Here is a 27,180-nt window from a genome sequence, read left to right on the forward strand (position 1 = left end):
ATGGGAATGTTAGAAGTGTTTAATGTTCTAATTTGGATTAATTAGATTTGGAATTTACTATTTGTTTAGGGTTGATAAATTGTTCTTATATATCATTTTCTTGTTTTGTGTAATGTAGAATGGAAGATGAAAACATTAGACAAGCATGCATGATTATTGCATTACAAGAACTCCGCGATTCACTAGAAGACAATCCTGATTCAACAACAATACCACCAATAAGGCAACCAAGAAGAGAACTAGGGGAAAGTGGAGCGCAATATATACATAGGTTGTTAACAGAAACACCTACGGAATGTCAAATTCAATTAAGACTTGATCGACATATGTTTGTTCAATTAGTGAACTTGATGATTGAAAGAGATCTACTTCACGACGCTAAATATGTGAAAGTAGCAGAGCAAGTAGGTATATGTCTATATATTTTAGCAAAAGGAGTTTCATATCGTGATGCTAGCGACAAATTTAAGCATTCTATTTCTACAATATGCAAGTATTTTAACCAAGTGTTAGAAGCGTTGGTTATTTTGTCCTTCGATATCATTAGACCACATCGTGACTTATCAGAGGTGCCTCCCGAGGTAGCTAATAATACAAAATATAGGCCTTATTTCAAGGTATAACTTCATTATTTATATTCACTTGATTACATTTCAATGTCGAAAGTGTAGATGTTTATTAAAGAATTAATTATAAATGTCATCATTTGTCAGGATGCTATTGGAGCTTTGGATGGAACTCTTATCGATGCCATTGTAAGTGATACGAATGGTGTGCCATTTCGTGATCGGCATGGGAGAAAAAGTTGGAATGTCTTGGCTTGTTGTTCGTTTGACAGAATTTACACATTTATTAATGTCGGTTGGGAAGGAAGTGTTCATGATACAACGGTGTGGAAAGACAGTTTGGGTGATCCAAAATTTAATTTCCCTCATCCACCTCCGGGTAAACTCTGATTCTTCAATTACGTATTAAATATATATTTTCATTTATTATGTGTAAAATACTCTTAAATCTATATATTTCAGGAAAATTTTATTTGGCGGACTCGGCATATCCAAATACTCTTGGATATATGACGCCATTCTTCGGGGGAGTAAGAATACATATGCCTGATTTTAGAATACTGCCACCTAGAGGATTAAAAGAACATTTTAATAAGCTTCATTCATCGCTAAAAATGAAGATGGAATGTTCATTTGGACAGTTGAAAAAAATGTGGAGGATACTACATAACATGCCACAAGTGTCACAAAAGATTCAAATGTCAATCATTATAGCCACTTGCACACTACATAATTTTATTCGGATGCATAAGCTTGGCATACCAATCATTCAACATGACGCGAGTATAGGAGTAGCAGATTCAACTATGTATGCACAATGGCGCAAAAAAAGTATGGCCAAAGTGCGACATCGTATAGCACGCCGAATTTGGAGGGCTAATCGCTCGGAAAGCGACAATGTAGGTGATGACAATGACTATCAAGATGATAGTGAAGATGATGAAAATGAAGATCATATGGAAGTAGATGGTTAATTCACCACAATGTTGTAATAATTTGAATATGTAATAATTTGAATATTTTAAACCATTATCGTCTTTTATCTATTCACTATAAACATATGTTAACGTGGTACACATCTATTTATGTTTTCATTCACACATCAATTATAATAGTGGTAGTAGTAATAATAATAATAATAATAGTGGTAGTAGTAGTAGTAGTAGTAGTAGTAGTAGTAGTAGTAGTAGTAGTAGTAGTAGTAGTAGTAGTAGTAGTAGTAGTAGTAGTAATAATAATAATAATAATAATAATAATAATAATAATAATAATAATAATAGTAGTAGTAATAGTAATAATAGTAATAATAATAATAATAATAATAATAATAAAATTATAATAATAATAATAATAAATAATAATAATAATAATAATAATAAAATTAAAAATAATAATAATAAATTAATAATAATAGTTGTATTAATATTAATAAAAATAATGTTAAAATCTGCTCTGCTCTGCTCTGCTGAAATCTGCTCTGCTCTGCTGACCCCTGCTCTGCTCTGCCCAGAAGCTCAAAAGAACAGGGCCTTAGTAGTAGTTGTTGGATAGAAAATACATGGAAAGAGCTTAACTGGTGCAATAAGCATTTTAGTTTGGAAAGTTTAATTCCCAAGCAAATTAGCTTGCTTGCTTAGCCAAGCTAATTGAGTTTTCTAACTCCAATGGTCAAGCTAGTAGCTAGGGAATTATTGAAATTGCAAGCAAGTCCCTACGTAGTATCTACAACCATTGAAGTTGCTCTTAGGATTTTTTTTTTTTTTTTTTTTTTTTTTTGTGTATTCATTCATTTACGATCGAGTAAATTTTTTTGTTTTAACATATGCGGGAAAAACATGGGCCACCAAAATAGTTGGAGTATGGATTAAAAAAGGCATATGTGGTCCCTTGATTGTTTTAAGTGAGAGCTGTAACGGTTGCTTTTTCAAGCTCTAGCCAAAATCATTTTGACATTTATTAAATATAACACTGAATATTTCTTATTGTTGAATGTTGGAAAAATCTCGTGTATAAATTTTTCTCTGAATTAGGGTTAGAGCTTTAATCAGAAGCCGCAAAATTAGGTTTGAAAACTGAAATGATGTGTAGTGGGGGTACTACCGTACTACCTATACGGGCTATACCTATACTATGTACTATTAGCACATCAATCAATTAATACTATATAAAGTAATCATGAGGATTATCTAAGAAGTACATCTGTTGCGTTCACATTAAAAAAATTCTTGCCAAAAACTTTTTTTTTTCCTTAAAAAATAATTAGATAATTGATTACAAAAAAAATTATACAACCTAAATTATAGAACAATAACAACTTTAATTATTATTATTTTTTTTTAACGGAAAATCAGAAATTTTATTAATGATGACTAATGTCAAAGCTTACATAAGCCTGAATTAGATCAGGAAAATCTTCTAGCCAAACCCGAAAACCATCGAAAGTATTACTCAATCGAGCTAAATGGTGAGCAACTTGGTTCCCAGTTCTTCTCACCCAAGAGAAGGAACAGGACGAGCATTCACCAGCCATACATAAGATATCCTTGATAATCATACCCCTTGCAGAAGAGTCCACTTTCCCCTTCTTCAAAGCCTGAAACATACTCTGACAATCAGTTACAAGAACTAGGTTCCTGTATCCTGCATCCAAGGAAGTTCGAAGAGCATGTCTAATAGCAAGGCCTTCAGCAATTTCCACATCTTTATCCCCACTAACCTTGCTGCAAGTTGCCAGCACCACATCACCCACCATGTCCCTCACCACTCCCCCTAGACCAACCATATCCAACTCTAAAAACGCAGCATCAGAGTTAACTTTATAAATGCCAGAGCTCGGTTTTTGCCATTTCGAGCAGTTTTCAGTTCCCCCTCCTGCATTTCTATCTTCTGTTATTCCTTTATCACATTCAATCACAACTTGCATAGCTTTGTGAATTATCCCACCTCTCTCCCATCTCTTTTTATTAAAAACCCACGCATTTCTGCATCTCCAGATTTCCCATAAAATGCTCCAGAAAATACTCCACCACCTCTTATCAGTATGAGCAATAGTGAGGTTAGAACACCATTGCTTGAAATCATCCCCATCTACATCAGTCACATTTAGCCTAAGAGGGGATTGCAACCATACGATACTCGCACTTGAGCATTTAACAAGAAAATGGAAAACCGTCTCCTCGTCAACACCACACATTGGGCACACAGAGTCAATAGGCATACCTTTTTTCCTCAGTGCTGCACGAACAGGTAAGCCATTCTTTAAAGCTTTCCAAGCAAAAAAATTTATTTTAGGAGGAATGTCATTAATCCGCAGCTTGTTCCAATTGAAAATGGTAGGAGAATTGGAATTGGAAGCACGATTCTGATTCAGCTCACTCAGCAACAAATTGTAGGCATTACGAACGGAAAAATCCCCATTCTTGGCAAAAGACCAAGTCCAAACATCATCAGCATCATACATTGAGGTTGGGATTTTCTTGATGGCGGTCACTTCCACACTCGAAAACAGTCTCTCCAGAGTATCCATGTCCCAGCATCCCTCAATCAGAAGATCATTCACCATGTACGGCCCCTGTCCATTCACTCTATTAATTCCATTAACCCGAAATTCTGGCAAGGAAGGAACCCATGGGTCCTTCCATATGTCCACAGAGGCGCCACACCCAATCATTTTCCTCACACCCTTCTTAAGCACCCATCTAACATTGCAGATTGATTTCCATGTAAAACTAGCAGCAGGACTGATTTTGGCCTCCAAGAAAGTCGAATTTGGGAGATATTTTCCTTTTAAGACTTTCGCCATCAGTGAGTTTTCGTTGGTGAGAATTTGCCACCCTTGCTTTGCTAATAAAGCATCATTAAACAATTTCATGTTTCTAAACCCCATTCCCCCCTCTTTCTTTGGATAATACATCTTATCCCACGCAACCCACATAAGCTTTCTCTCCTTCCCTTTTTGCCCCCCAAAAAAACTGTCTACACATTTTTTCCACAACCTCCAAAATGCTCTTTGGGAGAGCGAAACATTGCATTGCATATGAAGGAATAGCTTGAGCAATAGCTTTGATGAGCACCTTTCTTCCTGCTTGTGAAAGAAACCTCTCCTTCCATCCCTTAAGCTTTTTCCAGACACGGTCTTGAATTGATTGGAAAATCTTCTTTTTTGACGCTCCCACATACGTAGGAAGGCCAAGGTATTTTTCATGGTCTTCAACTGCCTTAAAGGTTAACTTTGTCTGAAGCAAATCTCTCTTTGCAAGCTCCACATTTCGGCTAAAAGACACCTCAGATTTATCCATATTCAATTTTTGCCCGGAAGCAGCTTCATAGATTGACAGAATATCAAGAATCTCTTCCACCTCTTCCTCACAAGCTCTAACAAAAAGCAAGCTATCATCCGCGAAAAAAAGATGACTAATGGCCTCCACCTTCCTCCCAATTTTAATGCCATGAATGCTATTCCTTCTTTCCGCATCTCTCAAAAGGGCCGACAAACCTTCCGCACATATAATAAAAAGAAATGGTGAAAGGGGATCACCTTGTCTCAGACCACGGCTCGGAGAAAACCATCTCGAAGGTTGCCCATTAACCAACACCGAAAAAGATGTCGTCGACACACACCTCATGATTAAATGGATAAAATTATTCGGGAAACCCATTTTAACCATCATTTTCTCCAAAAAAAACTCCATTCAACCCTATCGTAAGCCTTGCTCATATCTAGTTTAAGGTCCATGAAGCCTTTCTTCCCAGTTTTTTTTTTCCGCAAATAGTGAAAACACTCATAAGCCACTAAAATGTTATCCGTGATAAGTCTCTCGGGAACAAAGCCACTTTGAGTTTCAATGATAATGTTGGGAAGAACTTTCTTGAGTCGATTTGCAAGAACTTTCGACACCAATTTGTACAACACATTACAAAGACTAATCGGTATAAAATCAACAGGAGACTCACAAATCTTCTTTTTCGGGATCAAAACCACATGAGTCTGATTAAAGGAACCAATGTCATCTCCATTGTTCAACACACCAAGCACCAAATCACATACATCTTCCCTACAATACCCCAATACTTTTGATAGAAAATTGCAGACATTCCATCCGGCCCCGGAGCTTTGGTAGGATGCATTTGGTCTAAAGCCTTCTTCACTTCCTTTCTAGTAAAAAGTCCCGCAAGCATATTAACTTGGTCTGCCGGAACAGTCAACGAGACCTTGTCAATAACAGGCTCACAATCCACCTGGTTACCGGAAGTAAACAAATACTCTAGAAACTGGCAAAAACCTCAGTGATCTGCTCTTCTGTCTCATATATAATACCCCCTTCATCCTTGATTGTGGCAATGTGATTTCTTTCAACTTGCTGTTTCGCTATCTGGTGAAAAAAAGCCGTATTTTTGTCACCGCTTGTAATCCATTATTGCCTACTACGTTGTCGCCAATAAACTTCTTCACGCTTCTCAAGCTCATCCATACGATCATCGAGTGCTCTCATCTCAGCAAGCACACTATCAGATTGCTCCTCCCTCATGAGAGACTCCATCCTACCCTTGCACTCCCGCATCTCTTCAGCAAACTCACCAAAATGTTCTCTGCTCCTGGTCAGTAATTGTGTTGCAGTAGCACCAAGTTTTGCAGCGACACTCCCTCCCCTAGCCCATGCCATTTCTATCAAGTCAGCACAAAATGGATCACGAGTCCACATTTCCTCAAATATATACAATTTCTTCTTTTTTTTTTCTTCTCCTGCACTTCAATTTTCTTCTTAATGCACAGCAAGATTGGAAGATGTCAGAACGCCTCTTTGTAAGGTGTGTAACAAAGGAACCCGGGAAAATTTCTTTCCACTCATCGGCTGCAAAAAAGCGGTCAAGGCGTTCCTGTAGGTTAGCCTCACCACCCCTATTATTGTTCCATGTGAAATCATATCCCACATACCCAAGGTCAGCCAATTTACACACACTTCGCAGCATTTCTCAAAATTTCAGCCTCCGAGACATTAAAAACATTGCCTCCCTGCTTCTCACACGCCATTAGCATCAAATTAAAATCTCCACCACAAACCCACAGTTTGTCATCCCTATCAGCCAGATTCTCAAGCAAAGCACCAGTTTTGTATTTGTTTTCCTCTTCCGGGTGGCCATAAATACCCGTGAATCTCCATTCCTCCCTGTCATCACTAATGACTCCAATATCAATATGATTTTAGGAGTAGGATTGAATAGTTATGTCAAAAACAGATTTCCACAGAATAGCAAGTCCACCTCTTCTTTTCCTACCCTCCCCTTCACAGCTCACAGCAAAGACATTCTCAAACCCAAGCTTCGTTTTTACTCTGTCCATCACAAAATATTTCAGCTTAGTTTCCGAAAGAAAAATCAGTTGGGGATGTTCAGTTATAACTATGCGTTTAAACGCATTCACCGCATAGGCACTCCCCAAGCCTCTGCAGTTCCAAGAGAGAATGTAATTCATAAATCACCGAGGGCCCATTGAGCGAGGCCCGCCACCGGTTCAGCTCTTGTATCAATTTCTCTCTTCTTCGTAAGTACACCAGCTTCCTTTTCAATAAGAGTGTTGTCAATAACCCCCTCCTCCCTCATTACCCTTTTAACTCCAATACTCACTTCTCCATCCCCACTCCCCCTACTTCCCTTTTTTCTATTTTTTTCCACGTTCAATTTTTCTTTTTTAAAGTATTCCCCTCATCAGTATCCATACTCATCATACCAGCATCATTTCAATCCTCCTTCTCACCTCTATCTTCCCCTACCTGTAATTCAACCAACTCAGAATTTTCACCTTCGAGAGTACTGGTTACAGGAGTTTGTTCCATGTTAGGAGAGCCCGTTACAACAACCTTACTCAAGTTCTTTGTCATTCCCAGGATGTCCGTCTGAGAGTTTTTGCTCACTTGATTTAGGCTTGGTAATGAACAACTTCCTTGCGCACTTACCATACCTAAACATAGCAGAATCTGGGTCTCTACAATCATCACAATCTTTCACTCCATGACCAATCATGCCACAAAAGAAGCAAAAGATTGGTGGCTTCTCATATTTCACATCAAAAGTCTCCTCCACACCACCCCTCATCTTAATTTTCACATTCGCACGGAGAGGTTTTCGAACATCCACTAGTACTCTCACCCGTATTGATTTACCAATTCCCATTGAAGCTGTGCTATCCATTTTAACAAAAGTACCAAGTTTATTTCCAACCTTTTCAACATTGTTCATGTTTAACCTGCCTTTAAAGGGTAAATTATAAATTCTCACCCACATTGGTAAATTGAATAATTCGATATCAGAAGGTTTCTCATTACATTCCACTTCTCCTAGAATAAGAGCATGTCGGTCAAAATGCCAGGGTTGATCCTCAAGAACCCTTCCTTTATCCCTCCAATGATAGAATTGAAACATATACAAATTTTTTCCAATATTGCTAATGTCTACACCATATTTAGGGTTCCAGACACCTTTGATAGTGCTAATAAAGGCATTAACATTAATAGAACGTTCAGTCCAGATCTTACCAACAAGACTCAGTTCGACTCTAGCATCTTCGTCTTCCTCTTTTCCTTCCTCCCATTCAATAGCATTCTCAGCCCCTTGCTTATCAGAATTTTTTGTTTTCTCCGAATTGCATTCTGAATTTTGATTGTCGCTACTTGTCTCTGGTTGGGCTAACCCTTTATTATTTTCCATTACGATTTGTTTTGATGAATTCTCCATGAAAAAACAATAATTCTTCTCGAAAAGACGAGAAGAAACCTTCAAGCAAAGGAAAACCTAGAAACCCTAGAAAAACCCTCCCAAGAGACGTGCTCTAGAGGGAACCACGGTTAATATTTTGCTTTACAACTTTAATAAATAAAATATTAAATGTATATAAAATCTATAAACAAATACAAACTTACAATTATACATAAATCTAATTGTTTTTTCCTGTAAATATTTGAGCATTGCTCGGGCAAAGGACTAGTTTTGAAAATTATAACCTATTTTTCTAAAAAAACATTCAATAATAAAAGTCTAATTTTACTTTAACTAAATTACATTAAGTTATATTCAATGAAATCATATTACATTTATTAAATTTTTGTTAAGTATCACTATGTTGTTTCGATAATTACTTAACTTTTAAACGAAATGAAGAGAGAAGTACGTATTTTACATGATGAAACCATACTATAGAGCTATGATAGCATTTTGAACCCAATGGGAAGACATGAGCCCGTCACGTGTCATCATTAATAGGCAGATTATGTGGCACCATGTCATACAATTAATATAATTCATTAACTAAATAATGAATTGTTAGCATTAATGTTCAAACCTATGACCTCATGCTTAGTATACTTCTTTCACAGAAGTATTAAGCTGAGAACTTTTAAGAAAAGGGTTGTGGCTGTGAAAATTGAAATGGGAGTGGATTGTGATAGTCTTGCAAATATTGTTAAAGGCTTTGTGGATTATAAAAAGCTCTTGGGTACTAATGTTGGGGATAGAGTGAATATCAATGCGAATGTTGTTCAGAAAGGGCATGTGCTTACTAATGAGAAAGTGAAGCTCATTGGCCTTCCTTTCACTAAGAAAGAGATCAAGGTAGCTTTATTCTCAATCCCTGATGATAAAGCTCCAAGTCCACATGGGTATTCAAGTTGCTTCTTAAAGAAAGCCTGGGGGATTGTTGGTGAGGATTTTACTGAGGCAGTTTTGAATTTTTTGAGAATGGTAAGCTGCTCAAGGAATTTAATTGCACCACTTTGTCTTTGATTCCAAAGATTGATCAACCTGAGTCTGTGGTGGATTTTAGGCCCATTGCCTGCTGTAATGTGGTGTATAAGTGTATTACTAAGCTTTTGTGCCTGAGATTGAAAGCTGTACTCCTAGATATCATTTCTCAATCTCGGACTGGTTTTATGGAGAATAGACAAATCATTCATAATATAAGCATAATTCAGGATTTGGTTTCTCATTATGTAAGGAGAAATGCTCCTAGTAGCTGCCTGTTAAAAGTAGATATTAAAAAAGCTTATGATTCAGTTAAATGGGATTTCCTTGAGGAAATGATGAATGCTTTTGGCTTCCCTAGAAAGTTTTCCAAGTTGGTGATGACTTGTGTTATTTCTACTGCTTTTTCTTTGAATATTAATGGGGGTCTGGAAGGTTTTTATCAAGGCAAGAGAGGATTGAGATAAGGGGATCCTATGTCCCCTCTGCTCTTTGTTCATTGCATGGAGTACCTGTCTAGAATCTTGAAGTGTGTGGGTGAGGATAAAAGGTCTCAGTTTCATTCTAGATGCAGGAAGATGAAGTTGAATCACCTAGTGTTTGCAGATGGCCTTATTTTGTTCAGCAAAGGTGACAAGTAGTCTTCCTCTCTGCTTTTGAGAAGTCTAGCTACCTTTTCTGCATCTTTAGGATTGGTTTCTAATAGTGGTAAATCAAATTTATACTGTTGCAACATTAATGCTGAAGAGAAGAAAGAGATAATTGAAGAGTTTGGGTTTAAAGAAGATTTTCTGCCTTTTAAGTACCTTGGAGTTAATGTCAGCTCTAAGAAATTGAATAAGACATATTGTCAATGTCTTATTGACAAGATTACAGCTAGAATCAGGTCCTGGGGTTCAAGAACTCTATCTTATGCAGGAAGGGCTCAGCTTGTTAATTCTATCTTGATGTCTCTTCACTCTTATTAGGCATCGATTTTTATTCTCCTTAAATGTGTTTTAGATGGGATTGTTTCAGTCTGCAGAAACTTTCTATGGGATGGAAAGGCTGTGTCTAACAGGGTCCCCCCAATTGCATGGGATTTTGTGTGTAGAAATAAGAAGCAAGGTGGGCTTGGAATCCATGATTGTTAATTTGGCAGCAATGGGAAAGCAGATTTGGAATATTGCTAGTAAACAGGACAGTCTGTGGGTGAAATGGATTAATCACTTGTATACCAAGGATAGAAACTGGAAAAGGGTTCCCTGCTCTAGCTCTGCTAACTGGAGTTGGAAACATTTTTGAAAGTTAAAGGAAAGGTTTAAATCTGGGTACTCTGGTAGTAAATGGTTAGCTATTGGGAAGAATTATACAGTTGCTAGTGGCTATAAGTGGTTAAAGGAAGATAATCAAGATGTGCCATGGTGTAATTGGGTGTGGAATAGAATGTATATCTAAAGACACGGTTTTACTAGTTGGATGATTGTGTGGAAAAGAATAAGAGTAAGGGTAAGATTGGCTAAATTGGGCGTTATTGCTGTTTCTGATTGTCCTTTGTGTGGTTTGGCTGAAGAGACAGTTGAACACTTGTTCTTTGAGTGTCAGTGCACCAAGGAGTGCTGCAGGATTGTTGATAAAGTGACTGGGTATAATTGTGATCCTAGTACCATGGAAATCTGTAATGATAGGTTGAAGGCTATTACAGGAAGATTCAGAAGACAGGTGGCCTGGTTCAGAGTTGCTATGCAGGTGTGCTGTATTCAGTCTGGTAGCAAAGGAACAAGGCTGTTTGGGATCTTTTTTTGCAGAGTCCTCAAAATGTGATGAAGAAGCTGATGTGGGACATATATCATAGAATCAGTGTGGTTATGCCCAAGAAAACGAGTAATAAGAATAGGGATTGAGTTAGATGTTTAATCACTTAGCTTTTCTTGTTCTTCTTATAGTTCTTGTTTGATTTTGGCTGGTTTTGGCCTGTTTTTGTGCTGCAGTTTGTTGCGGTTTATGTAGGTTCCTTTTGGTGGTTGTGGCCTTTTTAGGTCCTTTTATTGGTGTAAATATTTTTTTTTGAAAGTAATGAAATTTTTACCTTTTTTCAAAAAAAAAAATAATAAAATAAAAAAAAACTTCTAACACTACTCCAATGACACATCTAATAAACAATGTTTTGTTAAAATTAAAAAGTTAATCATATTCGTAAACTTGAGGTTGAACAAAGCAAATTAATAATTTTTAAAACTAGATATTGGATAATATTTTTTTATGTTCAATAATTATTGGAAAACTGAAGTAAATGTTGTTGGGATAAAGAAAGGGAATTCAAGGCGTCAGGTCCAATCGCTCGATCAAATGCATGTTGGCCCGTTGGACGTACTCCAACGGTTTGATCTTTGGCTTCCCTCACTTAATTTCATAAGTAATTTTTTATAATCTCCAATTTTAAAGGATTTTTATGTTGGGGTTTCGTGAGTCCGACTCACCGCGGAAACAAACCCCGACCCGAGGAACCACTCGCAATAATTAAAATCATAAAGCATAAATAAATAATCACAAAGAAAAGATTACGAATCTTACCCTCGAAGCGAGCTTCGCCCAAAAACCGGGGCTCTTACTTGAAAGCTACGAGCACGTCAAGCGCCGCGCCTCCGACGGTATCCACCCACAAAAAGGAGAACACAACTTTAAGGTCTACTACCTGAAGGTTAGCGAGGTCCGACCAAAACCCGAGTGTTATATGAGTTTAAGAGTTTTCCCAAAATTATGGAATGCTCTTTTTAACTCCCACTCAAGCAAAGAATTCTCAAGTCATTCCATGACTATTTATAAGGAAGTATGCGTTGTGAATTTCACTCGTCTTTCAATGTGGGACTTTTCACAAAAAGATCCCACATGGAAAGATTGGTGAATTCAACCCTTAGTTAAATAAACAAAGGAACAAGTGACAAGTGTCACATGGTTAGGTGTGGACCACTTTCTCACTTGATCCCCAAGGCATTTCACATGCAATGTGAACTAACCATGTGTCACCCAACCTTGAGCCCCAAGTTGGGTTCGGTTGGCCCATTTTATTTTGGCCCGTGTCCATGACCCATCAACCCGGGTCCACGGCCATAGCCACATGTGTCGCCACCGTGGCGCGCCGCCACCATGGCGTTGCCACTTGGCACGCTGCCAATGTGGCGGCTGCCAACGTGGCTGCTGCCAATTGGCGTTTTGCCATGTGTGCTGCCACGTCGCATGCTCCTATTGGGCATGTATTCTTAGCCTTTTGCGTGGCTAGGATTTTACTTGATGCATTTTCCCGTCTTGCCAAATCCTAAATTTTGGCTCGACATTTGAGATTCTCCGACGCTCGGTTTTGACGCTCCAAGCTCGAATTTTCGACGTCTAAATGTTTAACACTCGGGCAACGAATTAATTTCTTCCGAATTAATTCGTCGAGTTGGTTCGTATATTTTTCTTGGGTGTGACCCGAAGGGTTCAGTCAAGATAAAGCTGTAATATTAATTATATTAATATTACTGATCGGAAGCGGCCTCCACCCAGGCATTCCGATCACTTGACCTTACTGAATATATTAGCTTTCTAATAATTCTGAACCCGCTATCAGAATAATACACTTGTTCGAAGGACACCATTCCTTTCATTTTAAGGTACCATCATTATTCTCTTGATAAATAACTCTCATAACCCCCCATTTAAAAGGATGTTTTAGGTGATTATTCACCTCGTTTGATGCTTGTTATTCTTCTTCTATGTTCTTTCATGTTTTTATATAGATAGAAGAAGCTTTTTCTGATTTTTAACATTTTCATAAGCGTTAAAATTATAAAAATTTGATATTAATAAAACATAGCGAGTCGAATCCAACAAGACTTCACTTGACTATATTATATTATAGATTAGTAAGAGTTTATTGTCAAAATTTTTAAAGTTTGACCCAATTTTTTACAGTAGGGCAAAAAAATAAGGACAAAGAGGGTAGTAGAAGTGATCAACATCGTCCTGGCCCGCTAGCTCGGTCTGATCCGGTCCGAATATAGGGCGGGTTGTGGCAAGTCTAAAAATGCATTTTTAATTAAAAGCCTGAATCTGACCTAAAAAAAGCCCGAAAGCCCGCTAATTTTTGCGAATATTGGCACAGCGTATCATGTTAAGTCTTGTCCCGATTTTTTGATCACCTCTAGTAGTAGTTATTATAATTGCCCAGTTCTTTTTTAATTGACATGTGTAGGGAATGTTTCAAGCATTACCCCAAACTTGAACCCCACTGTGATCATACACTTAAGCATGGTGGCGTCCAAAGGGAAGGAAGCTAGAGCAAAAGAGTCGTCAACAAGTTGTAGGAACTTGTAAACCGTTCACAGGGTGAAGGTTACACCTCTTAACGATCTAGGAGATCGTCAACTCCAATAGGTCTGGAACGATGACTAGAATTTCGGGGATGAAGGTACAAATCCAACCTAAAAGAGATTGAACCTTCCCTAATAATAGGCTTCTACTTTATTCTGATCGTATTCATGTGCGCTTTCTGACTAACATGCAAGCAATAGGTTTACCCTAAACCTGTTTAATCTATGTTGGTTGAATATTAATGCACAAATAAATCCATTATTGGCGATCACTTGAATTATAATCATATTAACCCTAAACAAGATTATTAATTATCTTATTAAGCGTGATTACAAGTACCAATTCCCTTTAAACATGCATAAAAGGCGTGATCAAGCAATAACAATAAATAAATATCAAGCAACAATAATCATTATCATAATAATAATAATAACCATAATCATCATAATCATGTTAAAGCAGAATAATAATAATAATAATAATAATAATAATAATAATAATAATAATAATAATAATAATAATAGCAAGATCCTAGGCATGATACTAACAAGATTAATAACAAACCCTAACATGTCACTAAACAATAAAAATCAAAGCTTTAACCCTAACATGATACTAATATGAATATTAAGAAAGAAAGTAGGAAGCATCACAGGAATCACAATTGTCATATTTGATATTAGAAATTATAGTTACCATAAACATGATACTAGGAAGATCAAAACACCCTAACATGACACTAGGAATCATAATAATAATCTAAGCATGATTTCTACATCATAATATCAATAAATCAATTAAAGCACTTACTTGGATGCCTCGTACCTCTTTCTAATAACAAAATACACACGTTAGTAACTTCAAGGAAAATAATAAAATTAAGAAATTAAATTGAACTAAACAATTGAAAGAGAGATTTGGGACCAAACCCTCAGATCAGAAATTAAACCTTGTGAATGCAGAATTTTGTATGAGAAAAGCTAGTTTAGAAAAGAGAAAGAGAGAAGATATCAAGAATTTCTTGAATAGAATTGGTGAGAAGAATTGATGATGGAAATTGATGATTGAAAAAGGAGGTTTTAGGAGGTTATTTATAGAGAAAATCAACCGGAAATGAGAAAAACAAATTAGAGTTTCGAAAAGAATAAAACACGATCGCAGCGCCAACCACGCGTGTGGCGCCAAATGCTGGACTCTAGCGCCAGACGCTGGGAATGAATTTCCACGCGTTTTCTTAATTTGATAAAATTTAGCCGTACGAGAGGGCAAAACTGTATTTTCCTTAAAAACACTTCTTTTTATTCCGGTTAAAACTCTTAAAAGTCAACTAAAGTCAATTTATCAATGCTAATTAAGTTAGGATTCAAAAGAACCTTCTAGAAGAATCTAGAAGACTATAATCAATCCTAATTGCATTAGGAATGATAAACCAATAATAGGCCCTCCTTTAGATCATTAGGCCGCACATAAATATCAAACCGGACCCAGTTTAGTAATTTGGTCATAACTTTCTCATTATTCATCGGAATTGGGCTTATAATATATCGTTGGAAAGCTCTTTCCGAACCGACCCAACTACACCATTATTGGACCCTTGCCATAGACCAAACTAAATTGGATTGGCTATTTTCTTAAAATAGATTTTTAAAAATAGAGAGAAAGAAAAGAAATAAAAACTATCCGCAACACTAGACTTTCCACACTCTCACTTCCTTCGATTATGATTCAACGTGAAAGATACTCATCACTGAGTTTGGTTTTGGGGAGACACAAATGAGTGTCTACAACATGTTTCTTTTATCACGCTTGCTAATGCCAAATTTTAACAATTAATAACTTATTGTTCATAAGCAAAAATTATAAAAGTTAAACATTATGTTAGTACTTATTTAGATGAATTTAAAAAGATCCCACATGGCCACACGAATATGTTTTTCCTTACATATTATTCACTAAAAACGGTCAAAGGAGGGATGGTGAATAGTGTAAAAGCAGGGCCGGTGATGAGGTTGTGCAACCAGCCTCACCGCACAGGGCCCCCAAATTAAAAGGCCCCAAAATCCACGATATATTATATAGGCTGCATCAAAATTTCACAAAATATGTTGAAGCGTAGTGGTAGAGCGGCAAATCACAACAATGATTATTACCCACAGTAGCAGGGTTCGAATCTCATGGGAACCATTTTTTTAGTCCAAGGTCCTTTTTTGTGTTTAGTTCTAACTTCTAAGTCCTTAGTAACTCTTTATGTTCTACGTGCTTAGCACCTCAATAAAGCTTAATGTATTAGTCCCAATTAATTATCTAAAGTATGAATGTCTATTTATTTATTTATTTATTTATTTTGAACTTATTCAAGTCTTGATAAGTAGTATTTTTTATCTTTCATGAATTAACTATATCTCCCATCAAATTAAAATTCATCCTCCTTTCACTTGTTGCTACGTGTATAAAAATTCACCATTATCCTTAATGCTAAAACATTTCACGATTTATGTCACATATTGTATAATAATTTATATTAGCTTCCTCCTTCGAAATTAAAACTTGATATATTATTTTATACTTATCCGTATTTTGTTATTAGCTTCTTATAGTTTTCCACAAGTGAAAATTGTACTTTACCTTACAAGGAAAAAAAAAACAAAAAACTATAAAATTAGAATTTCACTCTATCTTATTGTTAAATTTTTTATTAAAAAAATAATCTCAATTTTGGGGCCTAATTTTTAAAATTAGCACAGGGCCCCCAAAATATATTGAACGGCTCTGTGTAAAAGTTAAAGCGAGTCAAGTAAAAAAGAACGGAGGAAGTATTTATTAATGTCGTCATGTGGTCTTATTAGACAAGGTAAGATCGTGTTATGCTTCCTTCGCTTTACTGTAATTCATTTTATTGCAACACCTTGTCATTTCACACAATGTATTATTTATTTAAATCATTGATATCAATAATTACTTATACCTAAAATTTTTAAAAGTTTGATATTGTGAAAAGTATAAATTTATACGAATTTAACAAGACCCCTATACATTTACTTAATAATTTAATATCATCAAAGCTAGGCAAAACTATGTTACTGTGTATATTCAGTTTAGAAGATAAATGTTGTAATTAAAAAAAAAAAACACAAAAACAAAAACAAAAAGGAGTAAGTAGAGTATTTGTTAAAAACACATTTGTATAATTGTTGATATTGTGTTTTTAATGAAGTTTTTATTTTTAAATACATCAAATACTTTTTATAACGGTATATTCAAGATTATTTATTTAGAGATTATGAAGGTTACAAGTTTTGTTTTTTATGTTCAAAATTATAATATGTACAGTACGGACATTAATTTATACATAGTACTCCGTATAAAAAGAGATTAATGTTGACTACATTATAAGTATTAAAATTAAAAATAAAAATAAAATAAAGAAAAATTGGATGATGAGTAAATTGGGACCATATAAAGCCACTAGATCTGGAGACCATGTAATAAATGTGAGGGATGAAAATTGAATGGACAACACGTAGAGATTGAAATAAAGGTTTAGTACAAAGAAGAAAATGTAAGTAGAATTTTTACAAGTGACATGAAATTTTGCAGTAATTATATAACAATGTTCAAGTACTTGTAATCTTAGTGTCCACTAGTAAGATAAAGATAGATACTCTTATAACTCACAAATATATACTGTCTCTCTAGATAAGGATCATGCTTTAGGCTTTTAATGTTTTTTGTTCCTTACTTGAGTGTACAATCCAGTTTATCCTCACCATCCATTTGTATACACCATTATCTTATGGCGGAAATTGAGTATTTTTACACCGGTAGGTTTTGCGTGAAGCTATCTTATCCCACAACCTCAAGGTTAGATCTTGGATTTTATTAAATCGTTTCTTGTAAGTAAAAATTTAAATATTACCTATTAAATCTTAAAGTAGTTCCAAAACGTAGAGATTTAACCCTTTTCTTAGGGCGAACGGGAATAAACTATTTGCCATCTGATAAGGCTCATTGTAAAATGTTTTTGGCTTTTCGCAATGTTAATTTTTCACTTGTACGACGTAATTATATTTTGCCAATTTGGCATGAATGATTGTAGTTGAAGTTTTAGCCTACACAGCAAGATGCACACATTTATTGTGTGCTATAGGAATTGAATCCAACCCAATGTAAGTACCACGATTCAAGCCTTTAATCTTTAGCTAAATGGGATGAAGTTGATAGGTAAGAGACGGAGTAAGGGAAGCAGCTGTAACAACAAAAGGATGATGAAATAACACTATTGTGACGAAAAAAGGGCCATTTTAAATGCATTTGTAAAATTCACTGGCACTAGATCGGGGGAAAGTTCAGGAATACTGTTACACTATTTTAAGGTTATCATGTACTTCAACCTTTCTAAGTAATTGGAATCCAAAATTTTACGATAAATAATAAGATTAACAAGTTCGGAGTTTAAACTATGTCCCTGTTAGCTGAACATAACAGAAAACAATTTGGTACGAGTTATTAGAACTTCGCACCCTTGGATCCACCATGAACTCACAGTTACTCACCTCCAAGGATCACCAGGAAGCTTGAAAAATAGTTCCCGCACGATGCTTACATGCAACTGAATTTCAGTTACCTTCTATAATGACAATAAAACAGCTCCAGATATGCAACGCAAATACAAATTATACAATTTCCAAGCAAAAGATTCGACAGGGTAGAAAAGATAGAAGAGACAACAGAAAACAAGGCTATTTTATACGAACAATTGATCATCATTTAACCTAGATTATCACTTGATATTCATGTTTCTAACCAGAAGGCTTGGTTTAGAATCAGTCAGATATCAAACATCACAATTGTTATTTGAAGAGGGTAAAGTTGTTGCCATGTAATTAAGCCCCACTTGCATATAGACGAGTCCATTCTTTCGCTGCACATTTCAGATGAAAAGGCGACATCAATTGCAACTCTTGAACAAAAGACATTATTAATTTGTGGATGGAAGAAATAATATTTGGCCACTTACTTGCAGGCCAAAATAAATAAATTCAAACTACAATTCTTCTAGAAGAATATCGATTACTCACCAGTTTCAACAGCTTCTGCCTCGTCTGTTTTCCAATGCTTAGCAATGTTCTCAGACAAAGGGTCATCAGGGTTTGGAGCACTAAGCAATGCTTGAATACTGAAATAACAAGCATAGGAGCATCATCAATAACCATACTAAAGTTAAAAACTGAAACATGGCATGAAAACAACACAATTAAAACAGGACAAAATGCCATCAGAAATAAGTTCGTATGAGAGGTTCAATTAGATAAAATATAGTGTGTTGATTAGAAAAAAATAATCTAATATTTGACAGGCCTTCTAGGAAAACCTTCAAGCTACAAACATATTGCAGAGTATCCCCTGATTTCTCCAGAAAACTCACATTGATGAAGTTGTTTGTAGGTGGTTATGGTTGTACCAACTATGGATTTTGATTCCATTGTACTTCACAGAATTTGTTAACAACCATGGAGGAAAGGGACAGAGGAAGAAAGGAGTGGTCATGCATTTTCTTTTCAATATGGAGGGATCTAGTTTCCTAAAAAGAAAGGAAAAGAGGGGAGGGAAGCTTTCTGGTAACACCACTGTATCATCCAAAGTAATAGGGAAGCCTGAGGGCTGATAGTTCATATTATCTTTGGAAGAATCACAAACAAAAATTACCTCAAGAGTACAGTTCGTATCTGAAGAGCAGGACTCCACTTGTCTTTGAGAATATCAAGGCATATCCTCCCTAGCTGCCAGAAACAAAAATCATATTTTACGTGAGGATAATTTTGAATAGGGAAAAATTAAAGCTAAAAGAAAGAGTCCACCTTACCTTATCAATGTTTGGATGATATATCTTGGTGAGAAATCGAACCTGTTACAGTCAATCAAGCAAGTAAAATCAAACACCACAAAATGTGCAGTCAAAAAAAGTGGAGAAGAGCAAATTAGATCAATCAATCAGCACAGTGAAAAATCACACCCTCTTGTAACCCCTCGTCACCAATTGACTAAATGATTCAAAACCCCTAAGAAGTAAAAAAGTGAGATAGGAAAAGAGAGGTAGCAGAAAGGCATTCAGTAATACATTCAATTTGTTAAAGCCTTTGATGGTTATACCATAAGAACTACTGAAAGCACTATAGACAATGCAAAAGCAACTATAAGCCATCAGCCAAAAAATCCTTGCAGAATAAAAAAGTTGTCGGTAGTGGAAACGTCAGGAATGATTGCTGTCAAAACTGAGTATAATCGGGGAAGCATATATTGCGTGATTATGTGAAGACGTGATGCAATAACAAATGTCCTCAGAGACCACGTACATAATCGTGAAATGGCATACGGCCATGCACCCCTTTCTTGAGAAGATAGAAGATGTGAGTTGTATAAGGTTCATGGTCATGTGGTTCATGGTACACAGCTGTGTGGCCTATTCAGTTAAGATGCTGCCTTGGCATAGGATATGTTTCACAAGAATGTTTCATATTTTGAATCTAGGGATTTAGAATAATATATAAAGATCATGAGGAATTGTAAAATCAAGAAGAGAATGACAAAGATATATATAAAATGTAAGTGTTTAACTTAGTCAACAAATCAGTGGGGTTTAAATAATCAACAAATCAGCTTGAGCCAGTATGTTTCTTTGACCACCATTTGAATACAGTTTCCCACTACTTTATGGATAGTGTATTGCTCTAAAATGTTCTTTTAGACCAAAATATGTTTTTGAGGTGATTCTATGCATTTGAAATTGGATAAAGCACATAGTCATCTTTGATAACATGACAAAGGTCAATCCGCTCAGATCACGGGATTGGTTACCTTATGTTGGCATGACAATGGTCAATCTACTCCAATCAAGGTTGATCGTGAGAGCCTTGTAAGTCACTGAAATATCATAAACATCATAGGAGGTCTCAAAGCACTTAAGCAATTTTTGTCACAGTTCTCAGATTTCTAGATAGAATCCGTGTCACTTTTATTGTTGGTTCATGCATTTATTCTGCATTATTTTTGCTTACGATTAATTTATAAGTTAGCCAGGATTTTAGCAATGATAATGACTCATCCCTTTTAGCCAGGATTTAAGCAATGATAACGACTCATCCCATGGGAAAGGGGCCAAGGAGGTAAAGAAGCTCCAATCAGTTGTAACATGTGTGTTACTCTGGACTGCCATTCGGCAGTTAGATGTTGTAGAGCTTATATCCAAATGCAGTATCTCAAATTGTAAAGCAAGAGAAAAATCCTCCAAAGATTTATTTCCTTATATACAGAATATTAAGTCACAAATAGGTGACGATAATATAACACTTCTAATCAATGAAAGGGAAACAAAATTGGGTACAGAAACAAAGAAAATATCAAATTTCAAAATTAGGACATACATCAGTGGGGTTTAAATAATCAACAAATCAGCTTGAGCCAGTATGTTTCTTTGACCACCATGTGAATACAGTTTTCCACTACTTTATGGACAGTGTATTGCTCTAAAATTTTCTTTTAGACCAAAATATGTTTTTGAGGCGATTCTATGCATTCGAAATTGGATAAAGCACATAGTCACCTCCAACGGGATCTTTGTTAATAAAAGAAAGCATCCAGAGCATGGTACAGATTGCTCCCTTTACTGAACTTGATAGAGAAGAATAGGTCTCAACATCACTTTCTTAAGGGATGTCGACCTACAAGAGATGGAAATTAAATTTCCTAGGGTAAGCCACTCTTTTTGCTAAGAGTACTTTCTACTCCACCTCAATCTCTCTAAACACATCTTTATAATTTACAAATTTCTAAACTCAATCATATGAGAGCTTTTTTTATTTTTATTTTTATTTTTTATCATTTAATAGAGAAAAAGGTATAGTGTTAGGACCTCCTCCAAATTCTTGAGAAACCATCCCTCCAATCCACCCTCGCTATCCCATTAGTTAAAACAAATTATTTTCCAACATCCTTACAACACCAATAAGGGCGGTGAGACTGGTGACTAAAGACAGAAACGGGACAGCTTGAGATGTCAGCTAGAAAGGAAGATCCATGTTAAAGTTGAACTTTATCATAGTTCCTTTGCTTTTCCAATAATTTGACTTTTGCACTATTCATAAACAAACTTTGACAATATGTTTTACTAGCAATAAGCAGCTTTGACATGTCTTTTTTTTTTTTATTATTATTATTTATTTATTTTAAAGATATGTCAATTTCGCAATGTAATCTAAAGTGAATCCAAATATTATCTTAACAGATCTAGGGTCTAATAAAAAACCCTAGATCTTGATATTGGGAAAGAATAAACTATAAAATCAGAAATGGATAGGACTTGAATGGAGGAAAGGTAAAGTTATCTTTGTAAACCAAAGGCCAAAGACCAACCCCGCCTTTGGTTATCTCCTTTCTTCAAGCAACTGAGGCTATTTTTATTCTCACTAATTTTTTTTTTCAAGTTTAAAAAATAGACATGTGGCCATGAGGGACAAAAGCCGTACGTTAAACGGGTGAGGAAGGAGCTTGTTTTATGTTAGATTTTCATAAATCAAAAAGAAAATTTGGTTGCTATGTAGCTTATTTTGTAAACATACTTAAATATCTAAAAACAGTTTAGTTTCCTAATAGAGCTATAAGTTAGCTATAAAGGATTTTACATGGGAAATTTAATGAGATGGCTCAGTGCTAATAAGTTATAGATCCACAGGTATAATCTGCACGATATGCAAGAAACCAAAACCACAATTGAAAAACCAGTAAAATTAATTTGGCAGGTAAAGTTTGACATACCTTTGGAGCAGCCATTGGATACTCCTCCGGCAAAAATAGTTCCAACTTAAATACTCCTCCTGTACATAATAATGGGAACACAATTTCGGAGCATTAATGTCAGAATCTGGAACCGAATCAAATGCTAATGAGTTTTAGTGAACATTTCCATTTGCAATTTTGAAACATGACTAGAAGAGCAACAAAAATGAAGAGTATGGTGTTAACTGAAATTCACAACCAATCATAGAATTATGCAAATTCAGAAAGCAACAATGATAAGGCAACAGCATTTAGCACCACAAGGGAATATCATACCTACCAGCTAATGCCTAAAGCATAAATTGTGTAAAGAATAAAAAGGCGAATCTTGGGCCCTAAGCGCAAGGCTCATGGGTTCAAGCGCTAATATTAAATTAGAAGAAAGCTAAGTGCGAATTTAACAGTAGTTGGAATCAAGTCTTTGGAAACCTGTGGCTACTGTCCATTAGTCAAGCCTTAAAGGGGAAGCCCCATTTACATAAAAAGGCCACATCCTTAATCCTAAGGACTAAGCAGCTTCTACTCCTTAAAAATCCACATCTTTTGTTTCACAATACAATCCTTGAAGAAGATAAATGGTAGACCTTGAGCCATCTTAATAAATGGAATGCCACTGTAAAAGGTCAGATAAGTCAACAGCATCTTGAAATTCGCTTTACAAGCAGCACTTTGTTGTAAGTTCTTTAAAAATACTGCATCCAGGCCACTGTTCTATACTTCAATGCAGCATAAGAAAAAAAAAAAAAAAAAAAAAACCCTACAAATGCATTGCTGCTAGTATGCTTCATAAGTGATTGACTTCAATCTGTTGCTTTAAATGACCAATAACAGTACCCCAGAAGTATATCCAAGTTCAATAAGTGGTGATATACACAATTACACATACGAAGGTACATTATTCTAGCATCAGTTTGAAGTTAGAGCATAATTACGTGTCACAGAAATATATAAGGCTAAAGCAATTAAGCTAGAATATAAGTACCAAAAGAAGTTTCTATGAGATTAAGCAATTTCAAGTTTCCGATTTTATTTTTTGGTTTTTTTGGGGGGGAAGGGTAGGAGGTAAGAAAGTCATCTTCCAGATTTAAGCTGCCTTACAAATTACAACAAGAGTGACACTTGAATAAAATTGAATTCTCCAAGTTAAAGAAGAAAGGGGAAAAAAAAAAGATAGTAAAGCTTCAAGGAAACCTGGCCCTAGTCCCACCAAACAACAGATCATGTTTTGTAGCCACAATTTTGGGAATGTGAAAAATAGGAGGGTGGGGGGGAATCAGAAGTAACAAGACTGATCTAATAATAACTTAAGAAAAATATATGAGAACTAAGCAAAGAAAGATTAATATAGTACTCATATAATAAAAGATGTGCAAAATTTAACCAAAAAAAAAAAGGATAAGAACTATAAAAGTACATAACAAGATTCGACCTTGGATCTTCTAGTATTGCAGCAATCTTAAATTACCATTGAGCTATATCGTTCTATGTATCAGTATAAGAAACATTTATTATTTAACTATATTTAAGGGGGGGCAGCATTTAAAGATAAAATAGTTGGCGTTTGGGCCACGGGGGCCGGGCCTCTATCACCCCCCCCCCCTCCCCCGCTCCACCTCTGAAAGCACGGGTGGAAAAGATACTAAGGACAGAAACAAAAGCAGAATTAAAGGGGATAAAAAAAGGTTGAATTAGAAAACAGAACATGATTGGAGAAGAGCAGAGAGCTAAAGTAAGAGAGGAAGATGATAGACGACATAACAGCAGTTGGAACCCAGATAATAAAGCACAATATAGAATGGGAGAGCTATTGTGCACCTCAACATTATACTCAATGAGGACTAGAGCAGACTTGTGATGCACCAAAAAACACATGCCAAAGAAGAACTGAGGCATGGGTTTACCATCATAGGCATTGAGTATAATGGGTCAAGAAGAATCGATATAGCCACAACATGTTAGAAAAAGCTTCTATTTTAAAATCCTGAGAATGATTGAATTCATTACGACAGATATCTTATACAAATCAATAGTGGTCACGCATCACAAGGTGAGTCATATTCAAACTTCAAAAACAGCACTGCTAAAAGATGATTCTGTTATTTACCAAGAGTTATAGAGGACAACTGAAATCTAACAACCAAGAACAAGTGAAAGAGAAGACAAAGAAACAAAAGCCGGTATTCCTAAAGATGTCAGCATATACAGTTGGTGTGACTTATCTGCATAATTCACAAGTGAAATCCCTAATTTGAAAATTTCATCAACCCCAATTCCCATCCCCACACAATCAGACATGAGTACGATAAAAACTCCTATGAAGCTTTGCGCCGTATGCCACCTTGCAAACACTACCCTGCCACTCATTCTCCACATGCCCTTTCTTCCCTCATCCCCCAAAACATCAAACAAACAATCCCATTTTCCTAAAAACCACAAAAGAATGTTGAAAAACCACAATCACATCAAACAAAAAATAATGAACTTTTCCGAAAGACGATTAAACCATGATTATACCTTCATATGGTGACTGTGAAGGTCCAAGAATCATAACATTGAAGTACCGCATGTTGTCTTCTGAAGGTGAAGCACTTATACCCGGAGCTGCAACCAAAACCCACCAAACCCATCAATTAAAAAACAAACATGATCAACCTCAAAATTCAATCATTTTTTATCATAAAAACACAAAAAATAATCACAATAAATCCACTATAAATTGCACACAAATTCCCAAACAAAAAAAAAAAAAAAAAAAAAAGGTTTTAGAAAGAGAAAGAGAAAAACCTGGCTCGCTGAGGAGACGCTGAGTTTCCTGAACAAAACAACACGAAATCACCACCATTAAAATCACCAAATTAATCATGATTAACAAACAAAAGCACAAACCCTAGAATTTCATCATTACAATTTTTACAAAATGATCGCTTAAAATAAAAAAATCAAATTAGGTAAAAGAGAGAACAAACCTTGATGATTCTTCGAGGTAGATTACTGTTCGCCATTGATGAGGAGCTTGGGAGGAGAGAGAAAGAGAGAGAATCTAGAGAGAGAAAATGGAAATGGGAGTCCTACAGTAGGAGCTCGATCTTTGTTCTTTATTTTGTAATTTCACAGACGTTGGCTGCTTTATTTAAATTTTTAATTTAATTTTGTTTTTTTTTAATTTTTCTGTAGGACTAAAATAGTTTTAATTGATTATTTTACAAGGCATTGACTTTTATATAAATACAACCGTATATATTTCAAGTATATTATGCTTCTTTGGGTCGCTTAGTTTTTACGCGTTGTTCGTTTCTTCCCGGATTTGCCACTCCTTTCTTTAAATTTTGAAGTTTTTTGCAACAAATAACCAAATGGAAATAATGGAGTGTAAGAATGGGCTCGCTTTTAATAGGAAATCCAATGTGTGTTTGATTGAACGATTACTCTCTCTGTGGCAGATCTAGAAATTTTCTCAAGTTTGGAATTCTTAAACATGTATATTAAATTCAAATACGGAATAACATGTTCTAAAATAAAAACAACAAATAATAATTTCGGTGTGTACATATAATTCGAAATGAAAACTACAATTAGTTATTTTCGGATCTAATGTGGCCCGGGTTTAACTGAAGTTACTGAACCCATACTAAATTCGTCACGGCTCTTTCCATCCTTTTATAATTATCTTATTTATATTCAATTACATTTTTAATGCTTGAGAATGAGGGATATCTCAGGTGGTTAGAGATTCCCTCCCTATTCTAAGAGATTACAGGCCTGAAACTACTCATTTGAAATGATTCTAACAAAATTTCTTTTTGTAGATTGATGAGTGTTTATGGTTAAATTAAAGTGTGTCTTAATACTCTTAGATCTTCATGAGGTCCGGAGCTTTGCATTTAACATTGGTTGGTCTTCCTTCTTCGAGAGCTTGTTTTTCAACCATATAGATTTGATTCCACAAGAGAAGATCATGTAAGAGGCACTCAGATGTTACCCAGATCTGTTATGATCCCGAGATTCGAAGCTTGGTATTCTTACATGTGATAACCAAACTTGTTGCACATATAAAATTTGAAAAAAAAAATTAATAATAATTCTTCTATTTTTCTTTTTTTTATTTGTCTTTCTTTGATTGATGACACATTTGTTGATGTGGAACTTTAACTATGTATGGTAATGCTAATTATTCGAAAATTACACATTGACATAATTATAATTTTTTTTTTACAGTAAGAAGAATATTATCATCATTAGTAAATAACCATACATCTACAATAATAATAAAGATTTGTAAACCACAAATCTAGAGAAAATAACATAACTGTTACGTTACAATCAAAATCATAACTATTTTGCAAATCGGGCATAGCTCACACTCCACCGATTTAAACTTGACGCGAGCAGTGATTTTTGATGTCTTTGCATCTTTCCAAGTAGAGACCTTCGCAATCTACGCTGATGTTTTAATCGTATAATTGATGACGAACCATGAACTCATATGAATCCAAATTACCTTCTCAATTATTATTGAAACCCTAAAAAAATAAAATTCTCATCCATAAAAGAGAATCAAAATCCCAAAAAGTTGGGAAAAACCAAAAAAAAATTGGGACAGACTCTCACAAACGAAGAGAACATAACAAAGCAAAACAAATAAAAAATACAAATAAGCGATTTAAATAAAAAAAAAAGGGTCAAAATTAGACTATTTCCGGCCTAAACGGCTAAGAAA

The 27,180-nt window shown here is 35.4% G+C and overlaps 2 protein-coding genes across 2 annotated transcripts; one reads left to right on the forward strand and one right to left on the reverse strand.

Annotated features, from left to right (window-relative positions):
• On the forward strand, positions 1-1,540 carry LOC110686991. The gene is made up of 4 exons (XM_021863626.1): positions 1-8; positions 119-617; positions 714-945; positions 1,029-1,540. Exons 1-4 carry the CDS (start codon positions 1-3, stop codon positions 1,538-1,540), a joined length of 1,251 nt encoding a protein of 416 aa, XP_021719318.1.
• Positions 1,541-18,230: 16,690 nt separating this feature from the next.
• LOC110686925 (ubiquitin-conjugating enzyme E2 35) lies at positions 18,231-25,626 on the reverse strand. The gene is made up of 8 exons (XM_021863537.1): positions 25,430-25,626; positions 25,248-25,275; positions 24,978-25,064; positions 22,443-22,501; positions 19,495-19,536; positions 19,338-19,411; positions 18,710-18,807; positions 18,231-18,552 (listed from the first exon to the last, which is right to left on the reverse strand). Exons 1-8 carry the CDS (start codon positions 25,463-25,465, stop codon positions 18,515-18,517), a joined length of 462 nt encoding a protein of 153 aa, XP_021719229.1. The 5' UTR covers positions 25,466-25,626; the 3' UTR covers positions 18,231-18,514.
• Positions 25,627-27,180: the final 1,554 nt, after the last annotated feature.

Source organism: Chenopodium quinoa, unplaced genomic scaffold (genome assembly GCF_001683475.1).
Source record: "Chenopodium quinoa cultivar QQ74 unplaced genomic scaffold, ASM168347v1, whole genome shotgun sequence".
NCBI classification, from domain to species: domain Eukaryota; kingdom Viridiplantae; phylum Streptophyta; class Magnoliopsida; order Caryophyllales; family Amaranthaceae; genus Chenopodium; species Chenopodium quinoa.

What these genes read in the sequence shown, in the direction of transcription:
- LOC110686991 (XM_021863626.1), top strand. An exon ending in AATATAGGCCTTATTTCAAG is followed by an intron (nt 618 to 713) that starts GTATAACTTCAT and finishes ATCATTTGTCAG; the next exon opens with GATGCTATTGGAGCTTTGGA. An exon ending in TTTCCCTCATCCACCTCCGG is followed by an intron (nt 946 to 1,028) that starts GTAAACTCTGAT and finishes TATATATTTCAG; the next exon opens with GAAAATTTTATTTGGCGGAC.
- LOC110686925 (XM_021863537.1), bottom strand. Translation starts at nt 25,465, where the DNA reads ATGGCGAACAGTAATCTACCTCGAAGAATCATCAAG. An exon ending in TACCTCGAAGAATCATCAAG is followed by an intron (nt 25,276 to 25,429) that starts GTTTGTTCTCTC and finishes TGTTTTGTTCAG; the next exon opens with GAAACTCAGCGTCTCCTCAG. An exon ending in ATACGAACTGTACTCTTGAG is followed by an intron (nt 18,808 to 19,337) that starts GTAATTTTTGTT and finishes TTGTTATTTCAG; the next exon opens with TATTCAAGCATTGCTTAGTG.